A 16,599-nucleotide genomic window follows, 5' to 3' on the forward strand; every position below is an offset into this window, starting at 1 on the left:
AGTTCAGTTTGAATATCTTTGCCACTTACGTGGGAGTAGTGGAAGGAGCCTGCTTCTGGTAATAGTGGGTGTGTTAAAGGGAAAAAAGCAAAATCAATTATGTTCACTTTAATGATGCATAAGATAACATATACTGCTGAAAAGAAATAATTTTAACAAACTGGAGAGCCCTATTGTGGAGAGAGACAGGTAGGAAAGTAGCATTACACTTTTCCTTTTTAAAAAGCAACACATTTATGAGCATTTGTTTTCTCGTTAAAAAAATTAACAGTAATAAGGGCTGCCATTAAAACAACATAAAGCGTGCTGAAACCCACTTATTCTGATAGGTTTAACTATGCTGTGTTCAACTGTGTCTGCTAGTAACAATCACTGTTCTCAGCACGCAAATAAGAGAGAGGAATATTTAATTCATCACAGTCTCTGCCTAAAATTTATCCACTGCAGTCATGCTTAAGAATACATGTAGTATGTTTACAATGGTTGTGTATCTCAGAGGTACTTCTACCTCTGCTTGGTTAAAAAATGGAGCACTTTGAAAAGGACTGTATCCTTTGTTACAAACCAGCCTGTGCTTTGAAATATTCTAGCAATATTTCTCCCTGTCCCACCACCTTCATAGGTCCTTTCCTTGGAAACATGCGAGAGGGAGTTCTCAGTGGCCACCCCCAAGCTCTTGAACTTGCAAGAGAAATTAGACTGGCACCTTCCCTACCTTCTTTTTTTTTCTGTTTAGACAAGCATTTGATGAGTGAGGGGCTGTGCAGACTGGCAGGAAAGACTGGCCTAGGGACGGAGTTGGAGCATGGCATCCACATGATGCATGCCCCAGTTCCGCCCCAGGCCAGCATGATGCATGCCCCAGTTCTGCCCTCACACCACACCACAGTGTCACAGTGCTCCTCCGGTGCTCCAATGGCTTTCAGCATAAGTATCCATGACAAAAGTATCAATGGCGCATGGGTCATGCATGAGCCCCATTATTTTCAATTGGGCTCGAGCATACACGCTATTTGCCTTACGTGGAGGGATCCAGAACAGATCCCCCGCATAAGGCAAGGCACACTGTAATAATAATAATAATAATAATAATAATAATAATAATAATAACCCAGTTTAGAATTAGGCACACACTGTATACAAATTACTAATTCATTTCAAATAGCTGAAAGACACAGTTGACTGTATTTAGTGGGGTTACTCCAAGTAAGTCATCACAGGACTGTAGTATATGTGTGTTTAAATGCTGGACTGTATACTTTCACAACTATAGTAGTGGGAATCAAATCTACCACTTTATGTAGATGTGGAGTAGGGTTCTAAAATGTTTTGTTTTGTTCTTGTGTCAGTGTTACTATTTTACAATGGAAATAATATGGTATCAACTGAATGCAGCAACAAGTGCAGGCCTGTCTAGACAATGTGTAGCCACAGTGAAAATGTGCAGTTATAATGGAGCATAAAATCAATCCCTACTGTTTAAAGATCTGGAATGTAATTCAGCTACGATTCTATAGCCAAGAGGATGTCCTCCCTTAGAATATCTGTGAAATAATGAGTTAAAGTCCTGCTACAAAGCCTCCTTTATAATTTCTGTTCCAGCTGGAAATTCTTTGAAGAGATGATTGAACCATATCGCATTCATGAAAGCTGCAAAGATTTAACAACTGCTGAGAAATTAAAAAGAGAGGCACCATGGAAAATCACTGATGCAGAGCTAGAAGCATTCAAGGAGAAGGTAAAAAGTCATACCTGCTTTACCTGCAACACTTTGGGATGATCAGTTGAAAAAGAAATTTATCCATAAAACATCTATGAATAGTAAGGGCAAATTGGTGGGGGAGAGATTGATTCTAATTCAGTACATTATTGTGGGGTGAAATAGACCACCTCAAAGGGGTGGCTTCAAGGCACCCCTTCTGAAGCTGGATCGGGGCTGTGGAAACCACACGGTGTGGCCCTAATTCACCTTGAAGTGCCCAAAAAAGAGCTGCTCCTTTTTTGGGCAGCAAAATGTTGGCTTTGCCACCTGTGCTGCAGCTGCAAGCCAGTTTTATGACGCTCTGGTTGCATGCGGTGTGTAAACGCTGTGCCGCCATAGCATCATGAAGTTGTCCCCGTGTGATTAGCTGGGCGGCTTCCAGGCGGCTTCCGGGTGGCTTGGGAGCATGCTGTGTGTAAATGCCATGCTCCCAAGCCGCTTGGAAAGCGGCTTAACTTGCCAATCTGTTCTGCCCCTATATCTGAAAAATGGAATTAGTAGCTCATTCCCAGCAAGGATAGATCCTGTGTCCTTAGCTTATCCTGGGAGTGTTGAACCAGACTTTGTAATTCCAGATAGTGCTGAACATCTGGTAGTGGCAGACAAAGGCATTCTGTATAGGCCTGGGTACAAGTTTCTTTAAACTTCTCTGCCTGATACATATTTCATTCTTCAGCTCTAGGCTGCACTCAGAAAAGAGGCTATTACTATGTATAACCATTTGTCTACCCTTCAAGGTACAAGTGGAATTGCACTTAACCTTCCACACATGGTCACATGCTGGAGGAATCAGTGGCTGCATAACCAGCCCTGGGGCCACATTCAGTCCTTAGGCCAGATATAGCCCCCCCCCCGACTCCAGGGGCTGCAGAGATTGGAGGGCCATATTTTACAATAAAGTCTGTAGCTTCAGTCTCCACCCAATATGATACCCATGACTCCTTCCCAACAATGCCAGTTAAAATGGCTGTAAATTTGCAACCACTAGAACATTTTGCTTTTTAATAGGTGCAAAAAGGTACCACTGCCACCAACTTACTCATCCTGCCTCAGGCATCCTCATTGCCTCTGAATAATAGCTACAACCCTCAAGGTAGCTATGGAGAAATTAAGTTTTCTAGCACCAGTATATTGCATTGAGATCTGCCTGTTGTAATACTGCTTTGTAATGAGAAGCTGTGTTATATTAACTTGCTGTCAAATGGGCAAGTAAGGGCCATGAGCTTTACAATAAATGATAAAATAACCTGCAAGAATGGGGCATGAAGGTCCATGGCATTAAAGGAATATGAAAAAACAACACAATGATTGTTGTTCTTTTCATTAAAGGTACATTAGAAAGTGAGAGCCAGTGTGGTGTAGTGGTTTGAGTGATGGATTATGACTCTGGAGAGCAGGGTTCAATTCCCAGCTTGGCCATGAAACCCAGTGAGTGACCATGGGCAAGTCACATGCTCTCAGCCTTAGAGGAAGGCAATGGCAAACCTCTTCTGCATAAATCCTGCCAAGAAAACCATCTGATAGGTTTGCCTTAAATAATGCAATAGGTGAGAAACTCATGCCATAAGATAGTGTTGCCATAAGTCAGAAACAACGTGAAGGCACACAACAACAAACATTAGAAAGTAACTCAGTGGTCTAAACCTTGCTTAAAATGAATGCCATTTGGCTTCAGAAGGGAAAAGCTCCATATTGAATGGTAAATTAAGGCACCTGGGATCTGTATTCTCCATTGAGTTCAATGCTTTACAGTATCCATTGGAGAGAAAAGAGAGATGAATGGGGGGAGGGGAGAATTACAGTTTGGAAATGCTTTGGATTACATCTTCCATAATCCCCCACCCAACTATGGGAACTGTAATCCAAAAAAAAAAAAGCAATGTTGGCAAGCTCTGACACATATGGATCAATACAGCTGCATAAGTATTTGTAGTCTTTTCAGGGAACTGGATCTGAGAACTAGTATCACACCACAGTGTGTGTGTATTTCCCGAGCTACACAAAGCATTTCTTCAACAGGCCATTTAGGTTGGATTGCAACATGTAAGGAGTTGAAATGAATCCCAGCTTGTCTTCACTGTTTACTCTTCATTATTTATACCAAAGTACTGTACCTTCCCTCTCCCCTGTGTGACTCTGTTTTAGGGTTGACAAATTTGAATCCAGTCATTTGCAAAACAGTAACAACACATAATTTCAACATTTCATTGTCAATATATTAAGGACAGCTTCTATGTTGCTAGACTTTTTCAATTTGAAGATGCACATACTCAATTGCACCCTGCTGTTTAACTGCATAAAGCACATTGAATTTCAAATGGAAGTGCCCAGCCAGTTACTTTGTTTGCAAATGAACTATCTGAAAATTCTCCCAACTTGGGCAATCAGGTGGCAAATTTCTCAAGCTGTAAACAGAAATGTAAAGGGGCCAAGAAAACAAAAACCCATGTGTTTGGGGAACTGCAATGAATTATCATTACATTGTGACCCTACCATAGGGTGTTCTTGGAAGGATTTATTCAGTACAGGTTTGCCATTGCCTTCTTCTTAAGCCTGAAACAGATGGGTCAAACAAACCAGTTCCTGGCCACATTCAGGGCATAGCATTTAGATGACGCACACCCTGAACACAGCTTTTGGTTCTGGCACAGGGAGTGCCAGAACCAAACCCCAGCGGATACCAAGGGCTCTATTTCACAATATCTATTTCCAACATCTGATTCCCTTTTACCTGCATTTAATATACAGTGCGCCCGCATTATATGCAACTTTGAGTTTATGTGCTCAAGCCACGCGGGAGTGCGTGGGGCGCAAGGGGCGGCACATCCCATTCAGATGAATGGGACGCGCACGCGCCCAAGCCCTATTCAAGTGAATGGGGCTAAAGCATAGGCGGAATTTGCCTTACACACGGGGGGGGGGGGGTCCAAAGCATAAGGCGAGGGTCCACTGTAATTAGTTTCATCCTTAAAGATATGTTCTAGTTTTTAAAAAAAACTGCAAAATGGGGAAAGGTAAATTTTTCAATATTATGCAACAGAAAGCTTTAGCAGAGTTTAATAACCATTTCCATGTCAGCCATTTCAACACATTATTTTAAATAATAAATAAACACCTTGTAAAAATCATTAGTACAATAGAGCTTAATGCATATATATATATATGCATATAAACGTGTGTGTGTGTGTGTGTATGCAGTAGCAAAATATATACATATAATTATGTTTAACAGTAACCAATCTTGGATCTTCAGAGGTCTTCAGACTTTCAAAAAATCCCAGCCAATATAGCCAGTGGTCAGGGACACTGGGAGTTATAGTGCAGCATTTGGGGATCCAGTGTTAGGAAGCAATGTTCTAAATCATAGATCTTTTGGCCCTACTACAAGGCAAAATATCATGGGTATTGAATTTTTTTAAACAATTTGCTTTAAATGTACTGGTCCAAACCTACAGTTTATTGTGAACAGAGTCAGTCAGATTTACCTATCTGTTGACTCCCCACTCAACAACTGATTTAACGGTGTACTCTAGTTGGAAGGAAGTAATTGAGTTTCAAATTTTATTATTAACTTCTTTCCCACATTTGAAGTAATCCATTGCCAAACTTGCTGATCTTTGTTTTAAACAGAGCTACCGCCAAGTCCGTTTGAATGAACTTCTACAGGAACACTCTAGAGCAGCTAATCTGATTGTTTTGTAAGTTACATCATTTTAGTCGTAATTCAAATAGAGAACAAGTATATACAATGGGAGATTTTAGCCAAGAACTCAAGTTTGAACTATTGTGATTTATCTCAAGTTCATTTTTTATTCACACGTACTCATACCCCATATTTCCAGAAATGTGCTGGGGAGAAGATGTGATTAACTATTATGCAACTACTTGACAAACCTCTTTAAATGGACTGTTTTATCTGAGCAAACATGTAAGATGGCTGCCAATTTTAAATCACACCCAAGACTGGGGGGAAAATACCTGGCTGATCAGGAACCTAGCACTGTTATGCTCAGCCTCATATAGGCCCCATACAGACAGGCCAAAATAAAGCTGCTTCAGGTCACTTTGGAGGTATGCTGTTTAAATGATGCATGCATCCTAAGTGTCCGGAAGCCGCACCAAAGTCACGTTCCAGTCCTTAGGGCTGGAGCATGGCTTCTGGACTCTTAGGACGCATGCATCATTTAAACAGCATACTCCAAAGTGACCTGAAGCAGCTTTATTTTGGCCTGTCTGTGCGGGCCCTATCAGAGAGGCATATCACTGTATTGTTGTTGTTGTTGTTGTTGTTGTTATTATTATTATTATTATTATTATTATTATTATTATTACTAAAACTGTCATTCTGTTCCATTCAACAGGAGCCTACCGGTGGCAAGAAAAGGAATTATATCTGATTACCTCTATATGGCTTGGTTGGAAATTCTCTCAAAGAATCTGCCTCCAGTTTTGCTCATCCGAGGCAACCACAAAAATGTGCTAACATTTTATTCTTAGCAAACGGCACCTGGAATCCATTATCTGCATTTTACATGAAATGGTGGGATGAACATATGTGGGGGGGGGGGGGAGAATACTCAAAAGTAACTTCATCTCAGTGTCTGACACATTAACATTTCCCTCCCTAGCTGCTGAAAAATCACTTTGGTGCCACGATATAACAGCAAAAAGCTGGGTCATATGCATTAATAAATAGTTTAGTTCTCTCAGTGCTGGTCTTTCTGTAGCCAAAATGGTGTCATCCTCACACAAATGGAACATTATCAGCATGCTTGGGGGAACCCCAAGGTTCTTCTTGGTGCTCTGTGTGAATCACACAACTGGGTCTTCCTGCGCCTGCATAGTAAATATTGAGCGCTTTCTAAAATAGCTGATTTTTGGTAGTAACTCTGCCCATCCTTAGCTCTATCCCCACTCTTCTCGCTCATTTACTCCAGTTCTTTTTCATTTGGCACATGAGCAGCATTGACAGAACCTCTCTAGTACTTTTGTTTTACCTCAACATTTGAATTGGCTAGTTTATTTGGCTTTTCTGACCAACTCTATTATTCCTTTGAATATCCCTTGGGTTGGTATTTTTTAGCTTTCTTGAATGACCTCAGACTTTGCCTTTACATATTGCTTTACAGGTCAGACCATCTTCTACCTCTTTTGAGAGGTATGATGTCTGCGGACCAAAATTCCCTGGCACTCTTGCTCTTTGTTCTGTTTGGGCGAGGGATACATTGGCAGCAATTATATCCATTGTAATCCTTTTATACCATAAGCGAGGAAGACCTGTGAGTCCCATTTGAAAGCTTTATAGATTAAAATGAATTTTCAAATTATTATATAGCGATAAATTGCAATCATATTAAACCAGCATACACTTAGACAAGTTCAAAGCAAAATGAATTACGCTAACCTACGTTTTGACAAGATGTCATATCTGCATCATGATTTCTCTAGATTTGTAACCTTAAGCAATGCTTTAAAATTTATTTTGGCAAGTGGTCGCGTGCCCTTCAAATAAATATAATATTCATTTATTGTAAAGTTTTTTTTCCTGATTAGTATAAAATATTCTAATGGCAATGTTGAGTATATTAACACAAAATAAATTAAACTGAATTAAAGTATATGTTCTATAGTATTATTTCTACTGCAGATGATATTTATTCATATTTATCATATCTACTGCATATGATATTTATTGCAATGATATTTATTGTCCTATTATTAACACCACGTTCCAGAAGGGTAGTGTTGCAACAAAACTTCAAAGAGCCATGTAATATCTTGAGAGCTTGTCCATAAGGTTATTGTAGAAACACCATATGTATTGCTATGCTTCCAGAGACAACAGCATTCACTTCTCTAATGGCTTGGCAAAGTCCTTTGTTCAGTCACAAATAATGCTATTAGGAGCAATCCCCTTTTTCAATCCCATATTGGGCTTTACCACTGATGATCTCTAATCATCATGGCATGCTGAGAAATAAGGACGGAACAACCAGATTTCTTTCAAATACTGAAAAGGGGTGCAAACTTCAGGTGCAACCACTACCATCATCAATTATCGTCAGCTTTTCTGGTTTAGTTAAATCACACACCTTCAGTCTTGCTTTCAGGAAGCATTGCAGCACTTTACATCTTTAGGCAAAAATAATTCTACCAGCACAAAACAGATTTGTATAATGAATGTTAAGAGTGTAACATCTTCTACACATACTATAGCCTGTCCATTTGGGGCCAACAATGACTGATTTCACTTATTCCACTGAATATGGGGGACACTTGGCTTAAGGAGACGACATATGAAAGGGATCTAGGAGTCCAAGTAGACCACAAGTTGAATATGAGTCAACAGTGTGATGTGGCAGCTAACAAGGCCAATGTAATTTTAGGCTGCATCAATGAAAGTATAGTGTCCAGATCAAGGAAGTAATAGTGCCACTCTATTCTGCTTTGGTCAGGCCCCACCTGGAATACTGTGTCCAGTTCTGGGCACCACAATTCAAAAAGGACTGAGAAACTGGAGCATGTCCAAAGGAGAGCAACTAAAATGGTGAAGGGTCTGGAAACCATGCCTTATGAGGAAAGACTCAGGAAGCTGGGGATGTTTGGCCTGGAGGAGAGAAGGATAAGAGGTGATATGATAGCCCTGTATTTGAAGGGATGTCATATTGAGGATGGAGCAAGCTTGTTTTCTGCTGCGCCAGATAACAGGACCTGGAGCAATGGATGCAAGCTGCAGGAAAAGAGATTCCAGCTCAACATATAGGAGGAACTTCCTGACAGTAAGAACTGTTTGACAGTGGAACACACTTCTTTGGGGTGTAGTGGAGTCTCCTTCTTTGGAGGTCTTTAAACAGAGGCTGGCTGGTCATCTGTCAATGGGGATGCTTTGACTTAGAGTTCCTGCATGGCAGAATGAGGTTGGACTGGATGGCACTTGGGGTCTCTTCCAACTCTATGATTCTGTGATTTCTGAAGCAAGCCATATCCTTTCTTTGCCTCAATGCAGGTGTGAACTATTTGAGCTCCTCCAGTTATTACTGTATTGTAGATCTTATCATCCTCACCAGTGTCTATGCTGGAGGGGTCACTTGTACTTTTATCACAGAGGAGACAGCAAGCTGGCAGGGCTAAACAAATGCACAAGCCAAACTGTTGGGCAAAACAGGACCCTCAAGACTCCAATGTACAGTAGTTGAGTCTCCCACAGTTGGAAATAACCGTGAGCCATTGTGGTTTAGTGGTTTGTCTGTTGGACTAGGATTCAAGGAGTAGCGGGTTCAACTCTCCATGCTGCCATTGAAAAGAATAAGAATTCATTAATGAGCCATGACTTCAGCATCTACAGGACATCGGCTTTCTTTCCTTTTTGGAAATATAATGGAGCAGGGCAAAGTTGGCTAGAATTAATAGATGCCAAAAGTGGGATTATAGTGTGATAGTTGTCTCAAGACATCACATAAATATATATATTGGTTGCTCACAAAGAGATCTATTGCCATGCTCTGGAAGTTAAAAGGCGTCGGTTATTTTAAGAGTATGATATTGTAGGGCTTTGTTACAGTTTTAAATAGCCCAAACCAATTTGTCATTGTTGTTATTTGCCATCAAATTGACTCCAGTGTGTATTGTGACTTTATGAATGAGCGATCTCCAAAAGCCCTGGGTCATCATCTGGGACAAAAATGTACAATGCTAGTTCTGGATGAATTAGATAAAGAATTTCCCTCACGGCCGATATTCTTTTATCTAGCTCCACTCTGGGGGGCCCCAACAAACTACCATTCCCAGAATTCCATAGCCTTGAGCCATGGCAAAATGCTGTCAAAATGGCTTCTTGAGTGCAATGAAAAAGGAAGAGGGAGCCTTTGCTGTGTCAGTTTTTTGGCACTGTAAGAGATTTTGGACTCCAGCTCCCAGAAGCCTCAGCCATGTTGGGGGATTCTGGGATCTGGAGTCCAAAATCCCTTTAAAAGAGCAGTTTGGGGACCACACTGGACTAGGCTTTAAAATGTATGCCCCAAACCAAAACACACTGCAGAAATAATCCAGTTTGAGGCCGCTATAACTGCCCTGGCTCAATGCTAGGGGATTCTGGGAACTGTAGTTTTGTGAGACATTTAGCCTCTGTCAAAGAAACCTGTGGTGCCACAATAAACTACGATTCCCAGGATTCCCTAGAACTGAGCTAGGGCAATGAAAGTGGCGTCAAAGGGGATTAATGTTGGTGGTGCGGTCGGAAGCAGTTTATTAGGAAATTATCATAAACTGTTGCTATTTCGCTTTAACAGCTCTGGCTGCTTCCTGTTTCTTTCTGGGACTTGTAGTTTAGGAAGGGGGCATTTGGACTACTGTATTCAACCCAGGGAGCTCTCAGGTCTCGGTGAACTACAACTCCCAAAATGCAACAGGATACGAAACCGGAAGTTGGTCTTCCGGTTCTAATCCGGGTCCCTCTACCCGGTTTTGGCTACAGAAGCCTTTCGCCTCAGAACTCCTCCCCTTTTCGGCTGAGGCCCCGCCCCCTCCGCGCTCCCATTGGTCCCTGAGTTGAAAGGCTGGCGTCGCGGCGGCAGAGAAAGCGCGGGCTTCTCAGTCTCTGCTCTCTTCCCGCTCAGACGACTGCGGCTGCTCTCCTCCTTCGCCATGCCTTGCTCCCAAGCGGACCCGGCCTCGTCCCCCAACAAGAGGCCCAAGCCTTCCAGCGCAGAGAAGGAGGAGGAGGACCCCAGCGCCAGGCTCCGCTTCGCCAAGCTCTCGGAGAACGCCGTGGCTCCTTCCAAAGGCTCCTCTCGGGCGGCGGGCTATGACTTGTACAGGTGAGAAGGGGGCCAGAGCAGGGACCGCTTTAAAGGCCATGAGCTCCGCTCTGGGCCCCACAACAGACTCCAACTCCCAGAATTCCATAGCCTTGAGCCACAAAAGCTCAACAGACTCCAACTCCCAGAATTCCATAGCCTTGAGCAAGACAAGTTAAAGCGGTGCCAAACTGGGTTGTTTCTCCAGTGTGGCTGCATAGTACACTGCCCAGAATTCCATCGCCTGGTGCCATGGCCCTTAAAGCAATCTCAAACCAGATTATTCCTGCAGTGTGGATGCAGCCTCTATCTGCTACTCACTCCTTATCCCACCTTCATTATGTAGTATCTGCTGTCACCTTGGTTACAAACACACTGCAGAAATAACCCAGTTTGAGACCGCTTTAACTGTCCTGGCTCAAGGCTAGGGAATTGCGAGAACTGTTGTTTTGTGAGACATATAGCCTCCTGTCAGACAAAGCTCTGGTGCCACAATAAACTACGGTTCCCAGGATTCCCAAGCACTGAGCATCTGAAGAACTAGACTGAAGTCTAGGAAAGTTCCTGCTGCCATTTAATTAAGACATTTAATTGCTAGTTTATACATGACAATTATCTGCCACCATCTTAAGGGCATAACTTCTTCACTTTGTTCACTTTCCTAGCGCCTATGACTATGAGATCGCTGCTTCGGGAAAGGCTGTAGTGAAAACAGATATCCAGATTGCTCTTCCCGCTGGATGCTATGGTCGAGTGGGTAAGTTTACAAGTAGAATCATAGAGTTGGAAGACACCACAAGGGCCCTCCAGCCCAACCCTCCCTGCCATGCAGGAACTCACAATCAAAGCACCCAAACAGAGGGCATCATGCTGTACGTCCTGCTTGCTCTACTTGGCTCCTTAACAGCAGTAGCCAAGACTATTGTGGGAGTCTATTACAGATCCCAAGTCAGACTGAGGAACTGGATGAAGCTCCAGTGCTGGTTTCTTTACTGTAGAGAGGTCCTCAAAGGATCTGTGGGCCAGTTTTCTGTTGAAATATTACTTGGTTGAATAAATTGACTTGGATAATTTGTGCAGTTTACAATTTACGTACATTAAAGCTATCATTTCCCCCAATGTTTCAGCTCCTCGGTCTGGATTAGCTGCAAACCATTTCATCGATGTTGGGGGTAAGTTATTTATTTCTCTATACACTAACATCTATGTATTTGTTTGCAGCACAATGAAGTTAATATTTCAGTTGCGATGGTCTGTTATGACCATAATAAAGATCTTATTCTATTCTAATATTTTAATCTCTTAGATAAAAAAAAATCAGGTTAAACAGCTTATTCAAGAAGTATATGGAATCAAGCCATTGGTTCCTCTTGTCCAGTACTGTGGGATATGGTTTTCCAAAAGTGGAGGAGGGATCCTAGGCTAAGTTAAGTTTTCCCATTCACCAAGAGTCCAGGTGTACAGATGTCAATAGGAAACCTTATGCAGTTTCAAGTCCTGTCTTACTGAGAGTGGAGAGTTTTCATTAGCCCCAGAAACTGAAAAAAATTGTCCAACAACTGGGGTAAATCTTTTAGTTTAGGGCCACTGAAGAGAACCAGTCGTGTTGTTTAAACATGGAGTTGTTTTACAATCAAACAGCACCCAAATACAGAAACCAGTAGCATAACAGAAGAAATGAAATAAGCAATAAGGTTTTATGATCTGCCAGGGACCCTGACAGATGTTTCTATTGATTCAGAATGCTTTTTCTGTGCACAGATTGTTCACTTGAATTCTGTCTGTACTTTCCAATGCTTCATTCACCATATTCAAATTTACTTTATTCTAACTTATATCAGTCATAAAAAACAACCATGGTTGATTTCACACGTCTTTGGCAATTGGAAAATTTACATTGGGTGCAAAGCATTTGAGAATTTCAATGTGGCTAACATGTAGGCGTATTTTAAATGTTTCTTTATCACCTCCCAGTTCACAAAAGTTGCCTGAGGCAATGAACAAATAAAAAACCAATTAAAACAATACAAATATAAAAACATTTTTAAAACACATTAAAACACACTTTTAAAACTTCTAAAAGCAGTCTAAAACCAATCCTAGGCTCCATACAGACAGGCCAAAATAAAGCTGCTTCGGGTCACTTTGGAGGTATGCAGTTTAAATGATACATGCGTACTAAGAGTCCGGAAGCCGTGCCAAAGCCACGATCCAGTCCTAAGGACTAGAGTGCAGCTTTGGTGTAGCTTCTGGACTCTTAGGATGCATGCATCATTTAAACAGCAAACCTCCAAAGTGACCCAAAGCAGCTTTATTTTGGCCTGTCTGTATAGGGCCCTTAAATCTAGTTTTGAACTCGTCAAAACATCAATTACAAACATTGAATGCCATGTGGAACAGCCCTGTTTGGGCTTCCTATTGGAAGCTTAAAAGATGGGACCAGTCTAACTTCCTTCGTAGGGAGTTCCACAGTTGAGGCACTGCTACAGAGAAAGCCCTGTTATGTGTACCCACCAACCTAAACCTCATGAGGCATTGGGATATGTCCACTGCGAATCAGAGCAGACAACTATAGTGTCTAGATAGCAAAAACTTACATTCATACTTAGTAAATTGGTTTCATTTCTTTATTGTTCAAACTGCTGGCCAATTGTTTCATTTGGAAATTGGACTAATAATATAATCAGCATTTACAGAACAAACAAGCAGAAGATACAGTTTTTTAAAACATTAATGTGATTTCATGATAAATAAAAATCTTAAGTAATAAGTGTAATTAATTGATATTGATATTGATTGATTTTTTTTAGTATGGTTTGTTTGCAAAATAATTTAATTGTTAATTATACCTTTACTTGGAAAATATGCTGCTAAAACCCTATCTGTGGCCTGAAGAAGTTTATTTTAATTTTGGTCTAGCAGAAATTTAATCATTCGATGTGTGACCTAAATGTAAAGCAAAACATTGTTACAATTGCTGTGTGTACTGTCTTATTACAGCTGGTGTAATTGATGAAGATTACAGAGGGAACGTTGGTGTTGTACTATTTAACTTTGGAAAGGAACCCTTTAAAGGTAAGAATTAAATTTGATGATATTAGATATCCAATTGAATGTTGTGTCTTTATGAGTTGACATTTTTTGCCTGCTATTTAAAAACGTTGCCTAGTGAGCATGAATATTTGTTTTCATTAAGTACATGTAAAAATGTTGAAACTTTGACATGAGTATTAGTAGAATGTTAATGAAATATGAGATACTGCTTGAACCTGATCTTTGCAGTTATTATTGAAGGTGTTTCACTCTCCATTAATACATGTGTTTTGTTATTATGTTCTGTTGCATTCAGAATCATAGTCACTTCAGGAGAAGAATTCCCCTGCATGAATCAGAGTACAAACAAAAATAATGAATAGCATGCAAAGAGATGTAATAAGAAATACTGCTTGTTGCATAAGGAAGAAAGCAGTACTAGGGAATTAACAGGGTTGGGGAACAGAATACCATTGGGGATGTTTTGCTGCCAATGAAGTGAGGAAATGTAGGGGCTAATGTAGGTAGAAAAAGAAAGTAGGAGTTGAAACAGCTAAAAGTATCCCCAAGGTTGTATTTTGTTTAAAAAAGGAAATAAAATGTATTAATACGCCTATTGTAATATTTCTAAGATACTGATACTATGAGTTTTTAAATATTATTTTGTTTTTGAAGTTAAAAGGGGAGACAGGATTGCCCAGTTAATCTGTGAACGCATCTACTATCCTGAACTTGAAGAAGTCCAGGTAAGAAACTTGAAGTCAGAAAAGAGGTAATTACTAGTATAGTTGATAATTACTAGTACAGTTGATTTATTGCTTTAAAAATCAGGAAAGGGAAAAAAGAATTCCTGATTACTATTAATTAAACTTTATTTAACTATCATTATTTATAGTTTTTTGTGGGTTTTTTGGGCTATGTGGCCATGTTCTAGCAGAGTTTCTTTCTGACGTTTCACCAGCATCTGTGGCTGGCATCTTCAGAGAATGCTTTGCCTGGGAAAAATCAGGTGTATATATCCTGTGTGAGCCTGGGAATGCAGGAGTGATTTGCATGTGTCTTGTTCTGTGTTGATGGCTGGCCTCAGCCTGGGAGGCTAATGCAAACGAGGATTAATGTCTGCTAATTGGTGATCAATTATCTGCTGGAAAAGCCCCTGACTCTAAATGGTTTCCCATTTGCATTTGCTGAGTCCTTATTTTGCTATTCTTCAGGACTGGTAGCCAAATTTTGTTCACTTTAAGGGTTTCTTCTTTCCTGCCAGCCAGAGATGCTGGCGAAACGTCAGAAAGAAACTCTGCTAGAACATGGCCACATAGCCCGAAAAACCCACAAAAAACTATGGATGCCGGCCATGAAAGCCTTCGACTTTATATCATTAGTTAATTTTTCACCTTCAGACAGGAAATAGATAGGTAGACACAGGTTTCTAAAGCATACGTTATAAAGCAGATACTAGTAGAAAAGCTAACTTTATGTTTGTTTCAGACTTTGGATGAAACAGAACGTGGCTCAGGAGGCTTTGGATCCACTGGGCAGAAATGACAGACCTTAACGTGTATTAAAGAACTTCATTATATTGTTTCTGTATAAAACTTCTTTAAATAAATAAAGCTTTTTTTCTAGACTTGGTTTTTTTTTTAAGGAGGAGGTGAAGTTTTTACTAAAAGAACTAAAAAGTGTTATGACATATAGGTCACTATACCTGCTTTTTGTACAGCGATTGTTGTTGGTGGTGTGTATCTCAGTGACCCTAAGGCAAACCCGTCATACGGTTTTCTTGCCAAGATACACAAAGGTCATTCAGTGGGTTTCTGTAACAGTGGGGATTCAAAACTTGATCTCCCACAGTCTTAGCCCAACACTCAGAACACTATACCACACCGGCTGTTTTAATGTGTTAGTATGGAGAATAATCCAAAACATCAACAAATTTCAGAAAGGTTGGACTGCTTTATATCTACAAAGGACAATAGTCATGTATTTGAGTCATTCACTCCACAAAATTGTTCCCAAGGCCTCTTACAAAATGGCAGCGAAACCATAATTTTGAAACGTTATTAAAAGTAAAATGTATCCTTTGATCCCATGATAGGGGATATGCAGGATATAAATTAAATAAATAAAAATAACATGTTAACTCTTCGTTCATTAAAGTACTATGAACCTGGCAAAGATTGGCAATGCTGGCTGAGGTAGTCTGTTCCCTCACTTCTCTTCCCTTGTTGAGACAAAGGGGAGTGTTACTGCTGCTTTTCATTGCTGCTATCATGAAGCTCCTGACAGTGCTGCATGAAAGTGAATTTCTTCCCTGTGCATTGAAAGCATAAAGGGAGTGATCCAGCTACCAGTAAGTACAGAACGGACATCTATTATTTACTTAAGTGAGCAACTGTGTGGGGGCTGGAGGTCAATTCCAGCCCCCCAAAGGGCCACAATCAGCTCCCCTGAACTGCACCAAAATACTAGAATTTCTTCTTCAAATTTGAGTCACTTCATGTCAACAATTTGGGTGTGGGGAGGGGGGGCTTATTTTGTCACGTAATGCATGGGGAGCTTCAGGTGCATTTTAGTGCAAGAATCTTAAAATTGGGAGAAGTGGGGTCTTGGTCTGCACTTTTCTCTCCTTTTCACAAAATTAATGGGGAGGGAAACAACAGGGATGCTATTGTGGGAGTCTATTACAGACCCCAAGTCAGACTGAGGAATTGGATGATGCCTTTCGAGAACCCGTGACCCCACATTCCAAAAGCAGAGATGTAGTAGTGATAAGTGACTTCAGCTATCCTGATATTTGCTGGAAGTCAAACTCAGCCAAGAATTTAAGGTCCAGCAAATTCCTCACTTGTCCCAAAGACCATTTCATTGCCCAAATGGTGGAAGAGGCAACAAGGGGATCATTTTAGATCTCATCCTAACCAACAACTCTATGATTCTATGAACAGGGATGACCTAGTTAATGGTCTTTGAGAAGTAGATCCTTAGGTGGAAGTAATCACATTCTCCTGG

At 40.8% G+C, this 16,599-nt stretch overlaps 2 protein-coding genes across 3 annotated transcripts in view; both read left to right on the forward strand.

Annotated features, from left to right (window-relative positions):
- SLC12A1 (solute carrier family 12 member 1) overlaps nucleotides 1-7,346 on the forward strand; it is a 67,446-nt gene extending 60,100 nt beyond the window's left edge. For both annotated transcript variants that reach the window (XM_042477176.1, XM_042477175.1), the window contains exons 25-27: nucleotides 1,603-1,738; nucleotides 5,393-5,460; nucleotides 6,124-7,346. In XM_042477176.1, coding sequence (XP_042333110.1) covers nucleotides 1,603-1,738; nucleotides 5,393-5,460; nucleotides 6,124-6,259 — 340 coding nt within the window. In that variant the 3' untranslated portion in view covers nucleotides 6,260-7,346. The remainder of the gene's footprint in view (nucleotides 1-1,602; nucleotides 1,739-5,392; nucleotides 5,461-6,123) is intronic.
- A 2,951-nt stretch (nucleotides 7,347-10,297) lies between these two features.
- On the forward strand, nucleotides 10,298-15,217 carry DUT (deoxyuridine triphosphatase). Its single transcript, XM_042475084.1, has 6 exons — nucleotides 10,298-10,578; nucleotides 11,223-11,314; nucleotides 11,685-11,729; nucleotides 13,558-13,632; nucleotides 14,266-14,336; nucleotides 15,079-15,217. The coding sequence occupies exons 1-6, from the start codon at nucleotides 10,406-10,408 to the stop codon at nucleotides 15,133-15,135; spliced, it is 513 nt and encodes a 170-aa protein (XP_042331018.1). The 5' UTR covers nucleotides 10,298-10,405; the 3' UTR covers nucleotides 15,136-15,217.
- The last annotated feature ends 1,382 nt before the right edge of the window (nucleotides 15,218-16,599 follow it).

The sequence above is a fragment of the Sceloporus undulatus genome, chromosome 6 (assembly GCF_019175285.1).
Source record: "Sceloporus undulatus isolate JIND9_A2432 ecotype Alabama chromosome 6, SceUnd_v1.1, whole genome shotgun sequence".
Classification (NCBI taxonomy): Eukaryota; Metazoa; Chordata; class Lepidosauria; order Squamata; family Phrynosomatidae; genus Sceloporus; species Sceloporus undulatus.

Bases quoted from the DNA above. Each gene is read 5' to 3' on its own strand.
- DUT (XM_042475084.1), top strand. From the start codon at position 10,406: ATGCCTTGCTCCCAAGCGGACCCGGCCTCGTCCCCCAACAAGAGGCCC. The intron at 10,579-11,222 runs GTGAGAAGGGGG...TCACTTTCCTAG, and splicing joins GCGGGCTATGACTTGTACAG to CGCCTATGACTATGAGATCG. The intron at 13,633-14,265 runs GTAAGAATTAAA...TTGTTTTTGAAG, and splicing joins TGGAAAGGAACCCTTTAAAG to TTAAAAGGGGAGACAGGATT.